At 47.3% G+C, this 21,070-nt stretch overlaps 1 protein-coding gene across 1 annotated transcript in view; it reads left to right on the top strand.

Annotated features, from left to right (window-relative positions):
* Positions 1-21,070, top strand: part of GNA11 (G protein subunit alpha 11) — a 28,478-nt gene that overhangs the window by 4,101 nt on the left and 3,307 nt on the right. The window contains exons 2-5 of the mRNA XM_053372273.1: positions 11,994-12,178; positions 14,724-14,878; positions 16,516-16,644; positions 18,425-18,554. Of these exons, the coding sequence (XP_053228248.1) occupies positions 11,994-12,178; positions 14,724-14,878; positions 16,516-16,644; positions 18,425-18,554 (599 nt within the window). The remainder of the gene's footprint in view (positions 1-11,993; positions 12,179-14,723; positions 14,879-16,515; positions 16,645-18,424; positions 18,555-21,070) is intronic.

The raw sequence follows: 21,070 nt of genomic DNA, 5'->3' as shown, positions 1-21,070 counted from the left end.
GGTTCTACTCTTATAAAAGGGCATAAATATAACCTGTTGTTACTATTTTTAAAACACAAACGTAAAACACCCGTAGTCTATCCTTTCTGAAATTTTAAGTTCTTCTGAGATCCATTAACTGCAGTGGATCTGCTTTGCATAGTATCTTGTTGGATGCAACTCACGTTGTAAGTGCATGCATTCCTTTTTCATTTCCTCGTTGACTTTCATCTAGGTTTATCCCTGTGTGCCTTTAACTTTCAGTTGTGTCCAGCTAAGTTCTGCTTTGAGTATATAGACATGACTAACCTAGATCCATTAATTTCAGTGGGTCTGTTCTGAGTAGGGGTTGGTTGGATACAATTCTGTTATGGGCATCACCCTGTACGTTTATGTGCATACACTCAAACATAATACACACACAAGAATGTGTATAGATGTCTATTTTATGTGTGTAATACAACTGCAGTTGCTTAGCTATGTATATTTAATTTTTTTATAATTAATCTACCGCTTGATTGTAGAAAATTTCAGAACGGGTATACAAAATATATATTGCTGCTTACTTGTCCCTATAATGTTATGCACATACATTTACAGATGTGTGCAACATGGCAACCTATATATGTATACAGTATTAGGCTCTATCCTACCACTTTAAACCGTCATGACTTCCCCAAAAGAATTGTGAGAACTGTAATTTGTTAAAGGTGCTGAGACTCTGTATTCCCTTCACGGAGCTACAATTTCCAGAGTTGTGTAACAGTAAATCCCTCTTTCTAGGAAACTCTGGGAATTGTAGCTGTGGGGAATAAGTATCTCTTAACAGCTCTTAGTGCCTTAAATGGGGCCTTACAGTCTCAAACATCATCTCCCTGTTCTCTCTTCTAAGACACTCAGGGTGTGGTATATTTCTCTTCCTGCTGTTTTTTTTAATCCTTGCAACAACCTTGTCAGGTACAAAGAGAGAGGCAGATTTTTTCCCCAACCAAGAACTTCCTCTCCATATCAATCCTTTAAAGACAAACTAAACATAAGAATCTCCTTCTCTTTGTATGCTTAAATGTGTATGTCCCTTTCTTCTCTTCCTCTCTTTCCCTTATTTTTAGCATAACCACAGCCCAGTGGAGCAGGTCAGGTCGAAAGAGAATGTGGCAGAATCTCTTCTACTGTTTACACACAAATAACTTTCCTTCTATATTGCCTCCTCAATAAGAAACCAAACATAAGCTTGCCTTCTAAACTTCCTAGTAGATTTAAATTTATTTACTCATTTGTGTACATTATCCCCTCAGAGCTTAAGGTGGTGTCTGTGGCTTTTGTCCTCCTTCCTCCTTTCTCCCTCCCTCGTTTTTTTATCCTTATGCTGTGAGGTAGGATAGGAGGAGACCAGGAATTTTGTCCCCATGTCTTCTCAAGAGTAAATCAACCACCCAAGTGCACCTACTCATATCCCTTTTCTGGGGTCTTCTCACCAGAAGCAGAGTAACAGGTGGGCTTTATTGGAGTCTCTCATCCAGCGTTAGAAACTCAGATATATAAGCTGAGTGCCAAGTGGCTCCTTAAACTGAGGTTACAATTGCAAAAACGGAATGTCTAGTTGCCATTTGGGGCAAGGCGGCTCTAAAGTCTTATTTGTCAAATGATGGGCTGGGTGTTATTGATTACAACATCTGGCTAGTCCAGAGGACAGCCTTGAGCTTGGAGAACTTAAAGAAGAAAAATCACTTTATTCAGGGACTGTCCACATATATATTGCCCTATTCCTGCCTCCTTTTCTTAATGGTGACTTGGACCATTCATAACGTATGAATATTCTACACAACTGTGAGCAGAGCATTGGGGTGCGGGGTGGGGAGTGAAGACAAGCGACAACAATTAATTATAACGTCGTTCACTTCTCCTGCTCAGGCTGCCCAGAAAAAGCATTTTGGCTCCTGAAATTTGTTCGAATTGTGCAGATAAAATATCTGATAGAATTCAACAGGATGGGATGGGTATGAGTGTTTGAAAACTGTCAGCATCCAATGATCCCCAGGCATATTTTGGAGATTTCAGGCGCCATCCTTGTGCCCAGGCATCTTCACTTGGTGGCAAGTGAATTTTGAATACTGCTCTTCCCCTACCGCTTCTCTTTCTCTTCCTGATAGTTCCATCTCCACCCCATAGCATCTAATTCTATCTAATTCCACATCGGTATTTTATTATCGACAGTAGGAATTGCTTTCTTAGATTTATTTATATGACATTTCTTGGCTTTTTTTTATTTCTCCCAAAAGCTCTTGCTCCCTTTATCCCCATTAAGGACCTCCCACCTCTCCTTCGTGAGCAAGATCGGTGGCTTCAGGAGCCACAGAGCACTGGGTGTCAGTTGGGGGTAAAATAAAAGTGGCTGGTGGGGTAAACTGACCTGCTTGAACCCCCGTTCTACCGGTGGCTCTCCAGATGTAGGTGAACTCCACCTGCAATCCACCTCAGCCAGTGCAGGCAGAGAGCATGTAGTCATTGTCCCGCAACATCTTGATCCCATTCCCTTTTGAGCATGTGTGCATGGAGTAAGGGTTGGTACCTAATGTAATTTCATAGTCACAGCATACGCGTTGAAGTCGGTGGCCTTGCATCACTGAAGTCCCATTGATTTAGTAGGTCCGTTCAGAGTTTGACTTGGTTGGATGTCACCTAAGAAGTGGAGGAGGTTGGGGGCGCCCTTCATAGGGGTGGAGACTGCTGGTTGTTTCGAAGCAGGATATAGAAGTTTTGGGGACAAAAATAATTATCAGAGGGGTAGCCAGAGCGCTGAAAGTTGAACTGTCATGGTGGAGGGTGCTGCTGTCAGAAAATGCAAGCCCCTTTGTGAGTCTTACTGACTAAAGGAGCAGACCGTAAGGAGCAGTCGGTCCTATTATATAATGCAGCTCTTCCTGGGATTTATATTCCACTCCCTAGCCAATGAGACTCTCGTTGGGGCTCCCTTTCCTGACAGCTGACTTCCTTTCCTTCTCAGAATCGCTGCATTTTATTATTATTTTTAAAAAAACACAAAACAGAATAGAATCGAAAGTAAGGGCCCCGCCTCAGTTAAGAACACCACGCTCTCTCAAACAACTTCATTCTTGGCCCTTTTCATCACGTCTCTTCAGAATTTTTCCCTAGGATTTATATCCTGCTTCCTAGCCAAAAGACTGCCATGGTGGCTCTTCTTCCTGATATCCGCCTTCCTGCTAACCCCCCCCCCCTTTCCATAATTGCCTCCATCTGTGTGTGTGGAATGTTTGCCTTCCTCCCTAAGGCATAGAATCCAAGGCATGAATATTTCTTCTCTCTCCCCCCCTTTCCATTTCCAGCCTTTCTGACGACTCTCTTCTTCCTTTTTGACATCTTCCCATCCTCTTTGGGCACATAGCGACCACATACCTCAACTTTCAGCCTGTACTGTATGCTCCAAGGAGCTCTCTCACACCTTGTTTCTGCCCCACCACCCTGTGTGCCAGGCGTTTAGTAGTGCCACCTCTGCAATCCACACCTTTCCGGGCCACCAGCCCTGTAAATGCTCACCTCTTGTAGAATATTCCTTCTGCCCTCCATCCACTTTCTGCTCCTACTGCCACCCCTCCCAAATGTAGTGTAACACATTAACATGTCTCTTCAGATGAGAGAGAGAAAGCAACCTTAGCGTTCTTAAGCCGCAGCAAAAATAAAATAAAACAAGGAGTTGGTTTTGAGCTTTAGGCGCCAACCCAGACTGAAAGCAGTTGTGAATATGGTTAAACCAGCATAGTGTTTCTCTTGAGTGTCTCTTCGTTTCAAGGCGGCGATTCTCTCCTCCTAGTTGAGAGTTCTTTGGCCTCTAAATATGACCCTGAGGAGCGAAGGACTGGTTGAAATGTGGCTGGCTGAGATGTAGACCTCTTCTGGGCTTGCTTTCTAGAGTCACAAAGTTGTAACCCTTCTCTCAGCTTTACGCTCAAGCCATTTTTAAACCTGAAATAACCCTCCGAAGGAAGCAGTTTGTGAGGGAGCCAGTTCTGCCGATGTTGTTGGACTCAAACAATCTGGTAAAATAAAATGGGGGTCCCTGCTTAACTTCTAAAGTTAAGCGATTTGTATCCAGGTACTCCATCTCCTTAAACCCATATAAATGTGCAGGGGATAGTTGTCATAACTTGGCTCAGTCCATGGGCACAATCTTATTTTTATGTTGATTTTCATAACTTAGTCCTGGCAGTAACTAGCGTTGGGAGTTTTGCTGTGACGCAAATTAAAACCATAAATGTTCCAGCGCTTCACAATCTTCAGGCTGAATAGCCTTAATAAGAAATTTGGGGGAACTTGATCTGGATGCGCTACAAAGATACCTTTGACCCTCAAAGCAAAGTTTCTAATAAAATTGTGCTGTACCGTCTGATTAGTACCACACCAGTCTGCCAAACTAGGAAATTATGGGGATCAAACTGTGTTTGGATGCATTTAGAGAGTGCGCAGCTAATTTGAGTCCATTGAGCTACCTAAGTAGTGGGAGCTCAATAAGGCTCTGGCAACCAGGTTTTTGAACTATAGCCGCTGCCTTTCCAACATGAGATTGGTCTACAACTGACCTATCGTTTTCTTTATGTGGTCCTGGGTGCCTCAACTAAGGCTGGAAAATCCCAAGCTTTTGTCCAGGTTATTTAAAAAAAGGAAAGGGTGCCATTATTTATACACTCAGATGTTTTTGCAGTCCCTCAAGTTTTCAGAAATACATTGGTATGAAAACTGAGAATTCAAAGCTTCAGGTTTCCTTGTGCTCTGCTTGCGACTATAACCTGCTGGTGGGAGAGGGGTGCTCATCTTTTGAAGCAGGAAACTCTGACATCTCTCCTTGGTTACATGCTAACTTTCAAAAGTGTTTTTTCCTTCCCAGAATCTAGTCCCCAAGCAGGTAGCAGGGTGTTTCTTGTAGCTGGTAGCCATTAGCAATCAAAAGTTATTTTACTGGGATATTCTACCCCTTACCCCATAGCAGCTATTTCAAAGAAACTTTTTTTGTTTTGTTTTGTTTTTTGGCGCCATTGGCTGTTCAGAAGTCATGATGTGTTTATCTCTTCTTGGTAATGTCCGCATTACAGTATTATCTTTTCTATATGGGATTTATTTTTAGGAGACATATATATATATATTTAAAGGGCTGGCAGTTGCTAATTTGGAGGTGTGTCTGGCTGTTATCCTGAATCACCCTGGGATGTGTAGCTTTTGAGACTTGGGGTTAATGTTATACTTCCTCCACAGTCACCTGGGCGAATGAGAAACCCATCCAGGTGTCCACATATAGAAACTCTACAAAAACTGACCCTTTCAGGCTACAAACCTTTGTAGTGGACATGCAGAAGCTGGCTATTAAACATTTTTTGGAGGTTAGCAGTTTTCATGTAGATTGGCTTGCAGAGGTATGAATTTTGTGGAAATTTTCTGGGAAATTTTGCGATGCAGGTTAGGGTAATTTGCATTGGAAATTTTTCTGATTACCTAGAGAGTGTGATTCAATTTGGCATGTTTATTTCAGTAACAGTGTTGTGTGGTTTTTTGTTTGGTTTGGTTTGGTTATTTTAACCTTAATATTGTATTTGCATTTGGCATCCATTCAGGGTTGCTAATGAACTTAGGAAATAAAAATGTTTCCTCAGGAAAATAAAACACCAGGAAACCTTCCACCCCACCACCATTGCTAACTTGAAAGATTTTAGGGGGGAAGATTGAATATGAAGCAATCTGAGCAGGTAAAAGTATTGTCTTAGGTGGGCCATTGCCCAGAGCTTGCTCTAAAGCAGGGGTAGGCAATCTAAGGCCCCGGGGGCCGGATGCGGCCCAATCGCCTTCTCAGTCCAGTCCACGGACGGTCCGGGAATAAGTGTGTTTTTACATGAATAGAATGTGTGCTTTTATTTAAAATGCATCTCTGGGTTATTTGTGGAGCATAGGAATTCGTTCATTATTTTTTTCCAAAATATAGTCCGGCCCACCACATGGTCTGAGGGATGGTGGACAGGCCCACGGCTGAAAAAGGTTGCTGACCCTTCTCTAAAGCACAGGCTCTGTTATGTTGATACTAGCATCGTTTAGGGCAGTGGTCTTCAACCTTTTCAGGCCACCTTTTGCTCAAACATGCACCTGGAGATACACTTTTTAATTTTATCCCATATATCTGTATAGTGGTGGTACTGCTGCTCCAACCCACCTTAGATCAGGCCTTGACTCAACCACATGCAGAGCAGTGGTCTACATTGGTGTCCTTATGGAGGACGGGTACTGCCCACTGGAGCACCCAACTACAAACTGTGCATTGAGGAGGGAACCCCCATTTTATTTGCTGCTAGTTCACTTGGATTAGTGGGATTGGCTCGTGGGGAAGGAGTTCCCAAATAATGATGGTCATTCATTCTACATCCCCATACCTCTTTCCTGCTTTTTTTGTCATCTGGGGCGACCTAGGGAAGTGTGTGCAGGATGTGGTTTGATCTGTTCATCAACACCCCATAGGTGAGGGGAATCGTGGTCCAGAGCATCTAGACTGTGCCCGGTTAGTTCCCCAGTTGGAGAGCCAGTGTGGTGTAGTAGTTAAGAGCGGTAGTCTCGTAACCTGGGGAACCAGGTTCGCGTCTCCGCTTCTCCACATGGAGCTGCTGGGTGACCTTGGGCTAGTCACACTTCTCTGAAGTCTCTCAGCCTCACTCACCTCACAGAGTGTTTGTTGTGGGGGAGGAAGGGAAAGGAGAATGTTAGCCGCTTTGAGACTCCTTCGGGTAGTGATAAAGCGGGATATCAAATCCAAACTACTCCTCCTCTTCTTCTTCTTCTTCTTCTTCTTCTTCTTCTTCTGCACTTCCTTTTGAGTCTTGGCTGTTGGGTCATTCTGCAGCCTCTAAGCAGTCCTTGGTCTCTGTCTTGCCAGCCTCTTTCCCAACCCCTGAGGCTGCCTCAGTGTTGGAAGTTTTAAAATGTAGAGGGACAGGAATACTCCTTGAGAAATGAAGCCACCTCAGTGATGTTGGGCAGAGGATTTTCCGCAGAAAATCTTCTTTTGTTAAGTTATCGCTAAAAATCTTCCTTTCTTTCGAAACACAGTATTTCATTCAATTATTGCATAAAATTGTGAATCTGTAACAGGTATCGGTCAGACCTGGCAGTTGGAATTTATACGTTCCCACAGCCTTGTCACTAGGCTGTGGAATTATTTACCAGACTACTGTGAGGCTGGTGGGCTAGTTAGAATTGCAGCCAAATGGACAAAGGATGGAGTAGTCACTCTGTCTGTCCTCTACTGGTCACCTCTGCTCAACCTGGGTGGTTGCCCCGTGACACTGCATGAGAAGTTATATTCAGGATTCATTACCTGTCAAATTTTATCCCAAGAGAGTTTTAAAAGTGATGCATGAAACAATGTACAGAGTTTATCGTCTCACCTGTGTTCAGTGCCTCCATTTTAAAAATAGCAGCCACCTAGAAGTATAGGCAGTTCAGCTGCCATGCCTTAAATTATCTACGAATATTCTAATGAGAGAATTTCCAAGTAAATCTCTGAATTTGTCCATAATTTAAACCACACCTCTTTTCCCCCTTGTATTTTTCTTGGGTATTTTGTTGCTCTGTTTCCTTCCTTCCTTAATCAAAATGAACACGGCATACTTTCCCCCCCCCTTCTTTGTTTGCTAAATAACAGCCAAATAAACATGCAAGATCAGATATTGATCTGTATTAGGCAGTGGAAAACATTTTCTGGAAAACCCACATCTCCAGCCTGTAGGACGCTGCTCTTGTGTGTGTTTGGAGGAGGGATAGCTCAGTCAGTAGAGCACAAGACTACCATAATCTCAGGATTATGGGTTCCAGCCCCATATTGGGCAGAAGATTCCTGTATTGTGGGGGGTTGGACCAGATGACCTTTGTGGTCCCAGCTCTACAATTCCATGATTATAGGCCTCTCTGCCAATAGATAAGCAGGTCATGATATACTGGCGTTCCTCTGTTGCAGTCTCCCTGAAGACCCACTACCGCTGTGATAAACATGCAATTTGTGTACCCTGACTGGGCAATTGGGGAGGACAGACTGGGCAATATTAATTGGGACTGCCCTGAATTTGCAAAGATACAGCCTGGCTGGTGGTTCTGCGAGCAACTTGAGAAAACTCTATAAACGTGCATTTCAGGTTCTGTTCTTCCCCTACCCCCCCCCATTAAATAAATGGTATTTCGGGTATGAGAAATATGGGAAATAGTTGCTTCATCGGAAGAGAGGTGAGGTATCCTTTGGAAGCGTTTGTCAGAAGTCCCCATACGTGCAGGAGGAGAATTTCTAAACTCACGTAAACATATCCGTGAGTTGCTGGCTCTGTTTTCTAGAAGGGAAGTCAGCTGGCAGCCATAACTTGGAGTGGATGTTGTCTAATCCAGGATCTTTGCAGACAACTTGCTGCATGCAGGCAGGAGGGTGTTTCTGGGTTGACCAGGGGAGAATAGAAGGCCAGGCTCCTCCTGCTATTGATATACCGGGCCTGGGCAAGTCAGGGAGCTCGTAACGGGCTGCCAATCACAAGGCTGTTTCCATCTGTGCCTGAAGAAGGGACTGAGCACAGCTCCTTTCTGAGGCCTGAACTTTAGGAGAGGTGTTTGTCTCGCAGCAATTGAAACCAGTGGCCAGTGGTGTCGACTTTCCGGAAATTTCTGAATTGGGAAAATTTTCCCTGTGCAACTTAGGGTGATTCGAATTGGGTAATCGAGCGGCGGGGGAAATTTCCCAGTTTGTGAAGGGAGATGTCCCAGTGCCCTAGAATGACCCAATTTAACACGTTGGTTTTCATTGTGTTTAGTAAACGAAGCAACAAAGTTGCGAGCTGCCAAGTTTGCTTAATATTTTATTTGTAATCGACATCCATCCGCTGTTGCTAATGAACATAAGAAACTGATTTTTTCTGTGGGAAAACAAGCAGTGGAAAAAATATATAAAATGTTCAACCGTTGGTTATGCAGAGTGGTGGTGAACGCCAGTTTAAGGTGGCTCATAGATTTCTTGTTGGCTTGAGCCCTCTGCATATATTAACTCTGCAGGAAGGGCTGCAGGGCTTGCCCCCGTGGCATGCAGCTCTCCCCGCCCCCCGCAATCCTGCCCCAATCCACACAATATTTGTGGGTGTCTGAGGCAAAAATAAAGTAAACTCCCTTTTTGTGTTTGCCATATTATTAATGTAGTCAAGTTCTATTCAGCCCTTCCTCCCAAAGGAGTCCAGGTTGGCAATTGTTTAGTCATGTCCGACTCTTCGTGACCCCCTGGACCAGAGCACGCCAGGCCCTCCTGTCTTCCACTGCCTCCCGCAGTTTGGTCAAACTCATGTTGGCACCTTCAAGAACACTGTCCCACCATCTCGTCCTCTGTTGTCCCCTTCTCCTTGTGCCCTCCATCTTTCCCAACATCAGGGTCTTTTCCAGGGAGTCTTCTCTTCTCATGAGGTGGCCAAAGTATTGGAGCCTCAGCTTCAGGATCTGTCCTTCCGGTGAGCACTCAGGGCTGATTTCCTTCAGAATGGAGAGGTTTGATCTTCTTGCAGTCCATGGGACTCTCAAGAGTCTCCTCCAGCACCAGAATTCAAAAGCATCAGCCTTCTTTATGGTCCAGCTCTCACAATATCAGTGCATTCTAAAAACAGTTTAGCAATCGCATTATCTCAGCCAAGGTTGCCAGGAACAGTACCTTGTAGCCATTGAATGCCTTCATAAAGAGGAATGTTTTTAAACTCCTCTTGAAAGTCTAAGGGCATTCCACAAACTGGGAGGTGCCAAAGAGAAGGCCCCGCCAACCAGGCAGCCCACAGTGGTGGCATCACCTGCAAGGTTGCTCACCTGCCGATCGTAGCGTCTCAGACAGGGAAGGTGCTTTATTTAGGAGCCTGGGTCCCAAGCCATTCCATGAATTTCGGAGCCTTGCTGATGCAGGTTTCTCGGATCCAGGAAAACCACCATGCCAGGCTCAATGTGGGAAGGCTTCCTCTCCGCAGGTAGCCCACGTGGGCTGGAGGGCGGGGAGCAAATCCCTCTTTAGACCTACTCTGAACCCATGAGCTTGAAAATTTGATGTTGGGGCCTAGTAATTGCTTCAGATTATTCCGTTTATGGTGACTCTGGGGAGGGAAGTGGGTTAAAGGGGTGACAGAGAAGATATTGTCTCGTAAAGTTTTGATTCTGGCAAATTAGATTTGTAAGTATTTTTTCAGCCCCCACTGTAGACAGAAATGGCTTTTTCATGCAGATTGCTTTGTGATTTTGAGAACGGCTAACTCAAAAGAGTCTTCAGAATTTTGTCATTTTAGTAAAGATGTCTCTGTTAACTCTTAGGCGGGTGACTTGTGGTTGCTCTGGTTCTTAAACATTCTGAGCTGCCTCAGGAGTTTTTGGTGAGGATGCAGCTGCTATCAAGTGCTTTGACTTGCGTGGTGCCTCTTGTTTTCCTGGATGGGTAGGGAGGGGAGTTGTGTGTGTGTGTTGCACTTGTGTCCTCAGGCTTGTGGGCTTCCCTTAGGCATCTGGTTAGTCACTGTGTTTGACTGGGTGGGCCTGTGGTCTGAACTGCTCTTACACGTAGAAACTTCTAGCCTACGTTTGGCCACTTGGTGACAGATTGAATCAGTGAACTAGGAGGAGAGGGAAGCTAAGATTTCAAGCCTGGGATTCTGTAGGGGTGCATGGGAAGAGATGCTGAACGCTTTGCCTGTAAGAAAACTGAAAGCACTCAGTTCAAAAGCTTGTATAAGCCACTTTCGAGTGATCTGACAAGGAAGAGGCAAGGATTTCTTGTAGATGACTAGTCTCCTAGGCCTATTAAGGTGGGTGAGTGTAAGGTTTTATTTTTAGTAATTGTCTGCCAGGATGCCATTCCCCCCCCCCCCCCGCCCTGCAACAACAAAAGCCGGGGTTCTCCCTCTCCACTCCTCACTTTAAATTGCAGCCTCAATCCCAGAATTTGAGCAAAAATCATTTTTTAAGCACCAGCTGTGCCACAAATACTCAGGATTCTGCCCCTCCAGCCACTTGGCGGCCTGATCTTGATCTTTAAAAATCTTTCTCTTCTCACATCCCACAACTGCCTTTTTAAACAAATACCTTGAGATAAGATTATAATAGTGGACTTCCCACTTTACATTCTTAAGCCAGTAGGTTACAGCAGCTCTTTTTGGGTTAACAAAGTACCTGGTTGTGGCTTGTAACTGTAATAGGGCATGAAAATGTTTAAAAAGCTGGCAAAAAATATATATTTAAAAAAGCTGTGTTCTGACGACACAACAGCCAATCTACAGGTTACAATGAGCACAGTTTTTAGCCCCCCCCTTCCTTCTGAAGATGAAGCCGTTTTCAGATGCAAATTGGAAGTGTGTTCTCTTTCTAGGTTTTGTTTTTTTAAGGTGGGGTGCTCAAAACCCAGAAGATGATTGAAATGGTTTAATTGGCTGTCAGCCTTCCTTTGTGCCTGCCTGTGCAATGGAAAGATGGTGATCCAACCCAAGTCATAGTCAGAACAACCCTACCAGGCCTCAGAACCACTTTCACGGGCAGTGCTTGATTCCCCCCCCCCCCAAAAAAAACCCATAGCTATTGTGTTACTGATGTGTACAAAATGCTTCCCCCCACCCATCACATGCGTAGACACACATACACACACACACTAGGTTCACCATGGTAACGGTCTGATTTAGGAATAAAATTCAGCTTTTCTCCTCCATAAAATGTTCCTTTCGTCAAGGGGAAGGAGTGAGAGATGGGATAGCAGCTCCTCCTCTTCACAGGCTGGGGAAACAAAGCGGCAGCAGTTTAATTCCCCCCCCCCCCCAAAGTAATATGCAGTGAGGCGTTGCTAGAAGTTGAATGTGGAAGCAAACCGCTTGCTGTCGGTCGTAAAGCAGCGCTGGCTCTGCTCCCTTTGTGATGCTCCCACGCTGACTGCCTCCTCGTCTTCTTGTGTCCCTTTCACCCTGCCCCACCTATTTACTCTCCAGGCACGGGAGAAAGCGGGAAGAGCACGTTCATTAAGCAGATGCGGATAATCCATGGCTCGGGCTACTCCGAGGAGGACAAGAAGGGTTTCACCAAGCTGGTGTACCAGAACATCTTCACTGCCATGCAGTCGATGATCAGGGCCATGGAGACCTTGAAGATCCTGTACAAGTATGAACAGAACAAGGTGAACCGATGCAGCTCCCATTCCTGCATCCCAGCCTATACACACAGCCTCCACCCCTGTTGTCTCGTCGTTGGTTGTCTGTAGTGGCATGCGTGCTGCTCAGGATTCCCTGAAGGGCTTGCATCAACCCCTCCGGGGTGTCGAATGTTCAGAAACCAGCATCACACCTGTAGCAACCAGAATAGTTCAAGCGCTGTGTGTGCTTATTATTATTAATGTTATTATTACAGTCAAACCTTGGTTGTCGAACGTAATCCGTTCCGGAAGCCCGTTTGGCTTCCAAAATGTTTGACAACTGAGTCACATCGGATGTTCCGCTTCTGAAAAACATTTGAAAACTGGGACACTTACTTCTGGGTCTTCAGCATTCAGGAGCCGAAACGTTCCAAAATGGAGGCGTTTGGGAACCAAGGTTTGACTATATTATGAACAGGGACACGGGTGGCGCTGTGGTCTAAACCACTGAGCCTCTTGGGCTTGCCGATCGGAAGGTTGGCAGTTCGAATCCCCGCGACAGGGTGAGCTCCCGTTGCTCTGTCCCAGCTCCTGCCAAGCTAGCAGTTCAAAAGCACACCAGGGCAAGTAGATAAATAGGTACCGCTGCAGCTGGAAGGTAAATGGCGTTTCCGTGCGCTCTGGTTTCTGTCACGGTGTCCCGTTGTGCCAGAAGTGGATTAGTCCTGCTGGCCACATGACCCGGAAAGCAGTCTGTGGACAAAAGCTGGCTCCCTCAGCCTGAAAGCGAGATGAGCGCCGCAACCCCATAGTCGCCTTTGACTGAACTTAACCGTCCAGGGGTCCTTTACCTTTTTACCTGTTATTACTATTATTATTATTATTATTATTATTATTATTATTATTATTATTATTATTATCATTTATATCCTACCTTTCCCCCAAAGAGCTCAAGGTGTTATGTATGGTTCTCCCTCTCTCCATTTCTCCACAACAGCCCTGTGAGGTAGGTTAGTCTGAGAGACATTGACTGGCCACACCCAGTAAGCTCCATGAAGGAAGGGGTTAGAACCCCTGTCTCTCACCAGTCTCCTTTACCCTGTGCCTGGTGGGGCACAAACACAGCATGTTATTGAATAGTGGGATGGCCAGGGGCAGGGTCGAAGGCTTTCCTGGTAACAGTGTTGCTGTTGACGTAGTAGTTCAATTAATGATTATTTGCTGTGCCTGTATTTAAAGGTAAAGGTACCCCTGCCCGTACAGGCCAGTCTTGACAGACTCTAGGGTTGTGCACTCATCTCACTCTAGAGGCCGGGAGCCAGCGCTGTCCGCAGACACTTCCGGGTCACGTGGCCAGCGTGACGAAGCTACTCTGGCGAGCCAGAGCCGCACACGGAAACGCCGTTTACCTTCCCGCTAGTAAGCGGTCCGTATTTATCTACCCGGGGGTGCTTTCGAACTGCTAGGTTGGCAGGCGATGGGACCGAGCAGCGGGAGCGCACCCCGCCGCGGGGATTCGAACCGCCGACCATGCGATCGGCAAGTCCTAGGCGCTGAGGTTTTACCCACAGCGCCACCCGCGTGCCTGTATTTACTCAAATCTTAATGCACACCTCTCTTTTTTGCCAAATTACGTTGTGAAGATTAGGGTGCGCATTACATTCAAGTAAATACTGTACGGTACTCCCAGGCACAGATTGGCTGCTCCCTGGCCAGGCGCGACCTCCAGGCCGGCCATCTTGCAGGGAGGGCTTTCCTCCTATTTTACTAGCTTCATGGCTGGCGCTCTCAGGCTGCCCAAACTCAGGCGTCTGCCCCCAAACGCGGCCAAGCGCCTTGCCTTGCAGCGGAGCCCAAGGCACCAGCGGGCAGGCAGGCAAGCTATGCTAAGGCTGCAGGGAGCTGGCAGAACCGAGCAGTGCAGTGGTGCCCCAGCCCAGCTGGGGGAGCGGAACGGCACGTCATGGCCCATTGGTCAAAGGAGAGAGGTCAATAGGGCTGGGCGATATTTACTCGTAATGTCTAATGCATGCCCCTTTTTTGCCAAATTATCGTATTTTTTGCTCTATAAGACTCACTTTTTCCCTCCTAAAAAGTAAGGGGAAGTGTGTGTGTGTGTTACGGAATGAATGTAGGCTGCGCAGCTAACCCAGAAGCCAGAACAGCAAGAGGGATCGCTGCTTTCACTGCACAGCGATCCCTCTTGTTGTTCTGGCTCCTGAGATTCAGAATATTTTTTTTCTTGTTTTCCTCCTCCGAAAACTAGGTGCGTCTTATGGAGCGAACAATACGGTACATTGCAAAAAGTAGGGCGCATCTTGAGTAAATACAATACATACTGCTCTTCATTTAAAAAAAAAAAAAACAGGCCGAAAGCTGTAGTCTTGTTGTTAAAAAGATGGTATGTATACATTTACTTGCTTTGTGCAGGCAATGCCGGAATGGATTTGTAGCAGCCGGGACTGGATCTCCAGCTATGGAGCAGTAAAGGAAGGGGGGTGGAATGGGATATATGCTAGGCGGGGAGGAGGGTCCTCAGGGTCAGCCTCTATCAAGCCCCTCTTGCTTTTTCCTCCGTGCCGTGCTGCAGGCCAACGCACTCCTGATCCGGGAAGTGGACGTAGAAAAGGTCTCGTCCTTTGAGCAGCCCTACATAAGTGCAATTAAGACGTTGTGGAACGACCCAGGCATCCAGGAGTGTTACGACCGGCGGCGAGAATACCAGCTCTCCGACTCTGCTAAATAGTAAGAGCTCGCCGTCCTCTCTATACGGCTCTCAGCATGGTTGCTGCTACACGGCGTCATTTTGGGTCTCTGGGCTCCCCTCCCTAAATGAAATTGTGCCTCTGACAGTTGGTGGGGGGTGGATGGGGGCCAGGAGCAAAGAAAGTAACTTCGTGTTTTAGTTGTTGCCGTCGAACTGCTCCAAGGAGGAAGGGGTGGTGGTTGTAGTTCTTGCTACTGGATGTGGGGGCGGGGGGGGGTGGACTTTAGAAATCCATTTTATGTGGCTTTAATTGATTTTGCACTGTTAGTTGCCTTGCAGTCTCTTTAGACACGTGCTATAAATGAAGTTTAATGAGTATTTTCTTTTCGGTCCTGCCCTCCCTGAGCTTTCAGAATGGCGAAGCTACAAGGTGGAAATCTCAGGTAGTGGGAATAATCTGGAAGTAACAAGCCGCTTAGTTGCTTTGTAGTCTTCTCCAGGGCGGTAAACATTAGAGGAAGGTGGCCTGGAATTGTGGTGTTGATGTTTAGATGTAGATGTAATAGTGTTGTAGAAGCTGCAGCGTCTAATAGTTTTTAAGTTTGCAGGGAACATGCCCGTAGAAACTGGAGAACTAAACTTTATGGGAGTAGTGCAGTATTGCTCAGAAACTTTTATTGCTCCAAATCTGCCTCCTGCCCAACGCTTGATCCGGTGGAAGAGGGGGGCTGGCAGCTCAGTTTAGTCTTCCGGAGCCTTCCCACCCCCCACGATTATAAGCAGAGGTTAACGCGAGTGTCCTCAGAATCATGCACCTTGGCTGCTTGCCCCATCCAGCCAAGGCGTAATAAAATGGGGTGGGGTGCTGTGCCACCGTTTTGCTCTTCACAGTCGGAAGGAAGAATGGTGGTGCCAGCTTAATAGGAGAATTTAATTCAGAATTATGGACCACCCCCCCCCCCTGGGCAGGAGGGAGGGCTCTGAACTGTTTCTGTAGCTTCCTTCCGTTGTGGCTCGTTCTTCCTTCCCCACAAATCCGCTCCAAGGAGTGGTGGACCAGGGACTTAGAAAAGCATTCCTTTAGGGCATGACAAGGGTAGACTCCTAAGAGTCCTGGGAGCGTTAGGACCAATGAGAAGGAAGATTGCTCTGCAGGCGTGAAGCTGCACGCTTAGAAATGTACCGTATTTTTCGCTCTATAAGACGCACCAGACCATAAGGCGCACCTTGTTTTTGGAGGAGGAAAACAAGAAAAAAAAATATTCGCTGTGCAGCGAAAGCAGCAATCCCTCTTGCTGGTCTGGCTTCTGGGATAGCTGCACAGCCTGCGTTCGCTCCATAAGATGCACACACATTTCCCCTTACTTTTTAGGAGGGAAAAAGTGAGTCTTACAGGGCAAAAAATACGGTAATACTGTTAGAGGCAAGGTAATGTCGGAAAAGCGGGGGGCGGGCTTTGTTGAATCTCAAGGGCTGAACAGGATTCCTGAGGATTTTGCATGCAGCTCTTCCTCCCCCCCTGGGGGAAAAAAAACCCCCAGGAGTGGAATAATTGAGGTTCCATACTCAAAATGCTGAGGCTCTCAGGGCAGGAGTGCTACACATGGCAAGCAAGCTCAGGCCACCTTCATCTTTCCCCCCTCCCTCCTTTTTCCCCTGCACCTCCTCCTTGCAGCTACCTTACCGACGTGGATCGTATCGCCCTGCCAGGGTACCTCCCAACCCAGCAAGACGTCCTGCGGGTCAGAGTCCCGACAACTGGGATCATAGAATACCCCTTTGACTTAGAGAACATTATCTTCAGGTAACTTCCAGTGGCTTTTTTCTTTCTTTCCTCGGAGCGTTTTTTTACGTTTCACATACTCCCCCCAAAGCTGCTTCCGTTTAAAATGAAAACCCAGCTCAGTTAAGGCGTTGAGTTAGCGGGCTTCTGGAAAGTCGGTCACACGGCTGCCGCTTCCGACCCTTTCTTCCCTCTTCCGAGTCAACAAGTCGTGCTGTTGGCAGGAGCAAAGGCAGGAGAGGGTTTCCCCCCGCGAAGAGACGGTGTGGCCTGCGTCTTTGAAGGCTCTCCACAAACATTGAGCCACCGCCACAACCCATCTGTAGCCGTGCAGTCCCAAGGACATAGGAAAAGCCCTGCAGCCGGGTGAGGCCAAAGGCCCATCTGTTTGAAGATCCAGATGCTGCAGTCAAAAGCCTGCAAGCGCCGAGTCCCCACTTTGGTCCTGCAGCTGCTGGTATTCCGAGACACGCCTGCCTCTAAAACCAGCCCTTAACATGTGGAATGCCCTTCCTCCTGATATCAGGTGGACAGCAACTGTTGGCCGTCGTCCACCCAATCGATTGAAGCCTCTTTTTCTAGGCCAGAGCTTTCCAAACTTTTCCTGTTGGAGGCACGCTTTTTAGACATGCATCATTTCGTGACACAGTGATTAGGTTTTACAGTGGTACCTTGGGTTAAGTACTTAATTCATCCCGGAGGTCCGTTCTTAACCTGAAACTGTTCTTAACCTGAAGCACCACTTTGGCTAATGGGGCCTCCTGCTGCCGCCGCGCCGCCGGAGCCCGATTTCTGTTCTTATCCTGAAGCAAAGTTCTTAACCTGAAGCACTATTTCTGGCTTAGCGGAGTATATAACCTGAAGCGTATGTAACCTGAAGCGTATGTAACCCGAGGTACCACTGTACTAGCAAACCAGAGGTTGAACTAAACCCTTTCCAGCACGGGGAGCATTTGCGCGACACACCTAACCGCCGCAGTAGCGTGTCACAACACACAGTTTGGAAAGTTCTGGTCTAGGCTTTTCCCTGACCACTAATACTGATAGTCCCTGTTGCCTGTGGTTAATGGGGTGCTAGTTAGTTTCATAAAATGTATACACCTTTTGATTTTATTTACCGCTTGAATTGCATAGAACCTCAAAGCTGTTTGCCAAAACAAAAAAATTGTTAATATGATAAACAGATGATAATTTAAGACTTTCAAACAGTTCAAAACTAAACTGAAAACAGATGATAACTCTCCACAACATCTGGGTAGGCTTGTCTAAACAAAAATGTATTTAGCAGACACTGAAAAAGAGTGCAGTGGAAGTTCCTGGTGTCAATAGGTAGAGAGTTCCAGAGGGCAGGTACTGGGAACTGCCCATGACAGATCTCCTCATGGAGAACCGATTCCTGCAGAAAACAGGCTTGAAGCCACTGCTCTCCAGCTGCTAGGCAGTGAGGTCAAGCCCTGCTGATCGGCGGTGCTTCAGAGCACTCTTCAGCACTCCTCAGAAACCCTGTGTGGTGCATTGAAGTCCTGATGAGCATCACTTGATGTCATGGTTTTGTCGGGCATTGCTGGGTGGTTGCTTGTGCCCACATGACCAGTTTGGCCCGTGAGGGGTAGGGGAGATGTCTTCCAAAAGGGGGGGGGGCAAATAAACCTCAGGCTTGTTCCTCCTCAGTCTTTTCCCTCTTCCCTCCAACCCATAAGCAAGTATAAAATGCCGTGTTGCGTTTTTAACTCAATGGACTGGAAATCTCTGCGTGTGTTTGTGTGCGTTAAAGAAGACCTGCCCTTTTTCTCCCTTTCAGAATGGTGGATGTTGGGGGTCAGAGGTCAGAACGGAGGAAATGGATACACTGCTTTGAAAACGTAACCTCCATCATGTTCCTAGTAGCTCTTAGTGAATATGACCAAGTTCTGGTGGAGTCGGATAACGAGGTAAGCACAACCCCTCACAGCACGTAAGGGGCGTCGTGTGGCCATTGGGTGGTCCCAGCAGCGGCAGAAAGGTGCATTTGCAGATTCTGGAACTGTTTATAAAATGTTCGGGGTTGTCGGCCACTGGTGTGCTGGGAGACATCTGTGGGCCAGGACTTATCTGTCTGTTTCCCAACAGCCTAAAGTAGCAGTAAGCCAAATTCCTCACCCTGGGTGGCTAGACATTTCAGAAACTGATCTGCTTGAGGGAGAGGGGTGTGTGTCTGTGTGCCAGCTCTGAATGTGTTCTCCAGGGAGGAGTCCAGCTTCCCCCCACCCCCAAAATACTATGCATGTCCCTCAAAACTTGCAAAGAGGGGGTGCTGCAGAGGGTGGCGTGCTCTTGCTTGGCCAGTGGTTCCTCCAGACCGAAAAGGGTGCCCCTCCCATCCAAAATGAAAGGGCACCTCGGAGTTCTCCGTGGTGCCAGATGTCTGCGGCAACCTCTCATTTTGTGCTAGGAGCAGCAGCGACGGCGGCTCACTTCCCATCTGTGCAGGGAGGGGCACTAGCAGTAATAAAACGTTGGGTGTGGGCCAGGGCTGGCCACTGGGCCTCCCGTCTTGACCATCTGTGCCCCACAGGAGGGGCAGGGAAGGCTTTCCCTGCATTCGTGTGAAGCTCCGAGGGTCCTGGAAGGGCGCAGGATTTCTCTAAGACGGAAGTCTCGGCAAACTGTCGGTGGCTCTTTCCCCCCCCCCCCAGCCTTGCCGTACACGCTCCTTGCACATGAAAGGGTGAGGGACCAGCCCTGTGTACACACTCGTAACACAGCTTTGGCAGCCAGGCATGGCTCGAGCCCGCCTTGCGCTTGCCTGACACCAGTTATTTCTGCCTTGGTTTTCTTGCACTGCTTAAAAGTTTCCTTTTCTTTTTATTGGGAAAAAAGTGGGGTGAAACCCAGCTGGTACTGGTGGGTATATTGATGAGGACAAAACCTCTGACAGAGGGCAATGTCCACGTGAACAGATCTGCAAGTCGCAAGTAATGCTCCTTAGTAAAGGTAACCTAGCAGGGCTTTCCCAATGCATCACAGTAGGCCTTTTCGTTTCTTATTCAGTTTGCCCTGGGCTAAAGACTTTGGGGGACACGGGTGGTGCTGTGGTCTAAACCACAGAGCCTAGGGCTTGCCAATCAGAAGGTCAGCAGTTTGAATCCCTGCGACGGAATGAGCTCCCGTTGCTCGGTCCCTGCTCCTGCCCACCTAGTAGTTTGAAATCATGTCAAAGTGCAAGTAGATAAATAGGTACCGCTCTGGTGGGAAGGTAAAATGGCGTTTCCGTGCACTGCTCTGGTTCGCCAGAAGCAGCTTAGTCATGCTGACCACATGACCCGGAAAAACTGTCTGCGAACAAATGCCGGCTCCCTTGGCCAGTAAAGCGAGATGAGCATCGCAACCCCAGAGTCATCTGCGACAGTGATGACAACAACAGTAAGAATAAGAATACAGTGGTACCTTGGGTTAAGTACTTAATTCGTTCCAGAGGTCCGTTCTTAACCTGAAACTGTACGCCGGCTCTCTCAGCCAGTAAAGCGAGATGAGCGCCGCAACCCCAGAGTCGGCCACGACTGGACCTAATGGTCAGGGGTCCCTTTACCTTTGAAGACTTTGGGAGTGAAGAAAACCTGACTGCCGATGGACCGCTCTATCAGAACATCTGCCTTAAAGCATACACCGCAGTGGCCTAGATGTTACTGCTGCAGGAAGCCTCCATCTCCCCTTGCACCCCTGTTAAAAGGAGTTTTTTAATTGCGGGGTGTTTTTGAAAGGGGACCACGTGGCACCGCTGCCCGCTCTTCTGTACGGCCATTGCTCTCGAGTTGAGGGTCAGCAGAAACCGCTGGTGGCGCTAGCTGCCCACCCCATCCACTGCTGGGTGATTTGCAGAATAACTGCGAGGGTTCTTGACTCCCAGCTGCGTTTAGCAATAGCGGGAAGAAAAAACTGTCCCAGCCTCCTCTCAGTTGGACTGATGAAATGAAGAAAGCTGTGGGAGCGAGGGCGAGAGGAGAAGGACCCAGGAGCATGAAAGGACTGTGTGCTCAGTTCTTGTGCTGAAAAGAAATTGTTAGTCTGAGCGTGCATGCTGTTCCTGGACTCTACTCCCCTGCCAAGACACTCTTTTGCACCAGGTTCCTGTTGGTGTGTCTCTGGAACCTGCTAAAATAGCTTCCGCAAGGCTGAAATGTGCCCAGCTTCTCTCTTCCCCTCCTTCCTCCCCACTCCCTCTAGTAGCCTGTAGACCCGTCTGCAGACTGTCAGAAACTGGATGAAATTATGTGCCCCCTTGGGGGAAACTAGATTTCGCCTGGGTCAGAGGAAATGGGGCTACTGTTCCTTCCAAATTTAGCTGCCTTCTAAAATCGTTCCCCTGATAGAGAGCAGGGTGAGGTGGAAGGAGTTTGGGGATGGGGGAGTTTGCTTTTTGAAACCTTGCTGGCATATTTAGCTGCTTTGGCAGGTTTGGTTGTATCGC

Source organism: Podarcis raffonei, chromosome 18 (assembly GCF_027172205.1).
Source record: "Podarcis raffonei isolate rPodRaf1 chromosome 18, rPodRaf1.pri, whole genome shotgun sequence".
Lineage (NCBI taxonomy): Eukaryota > Metazoa > Chordata > Lepidosauria > Squamata > Lacertidae > Podarcis > Podarcis raffonei.
Note: the sequence above shows the minus strand (reverse complement) of the source record. Positions and strands in the feature narration are given on the sequence as shown.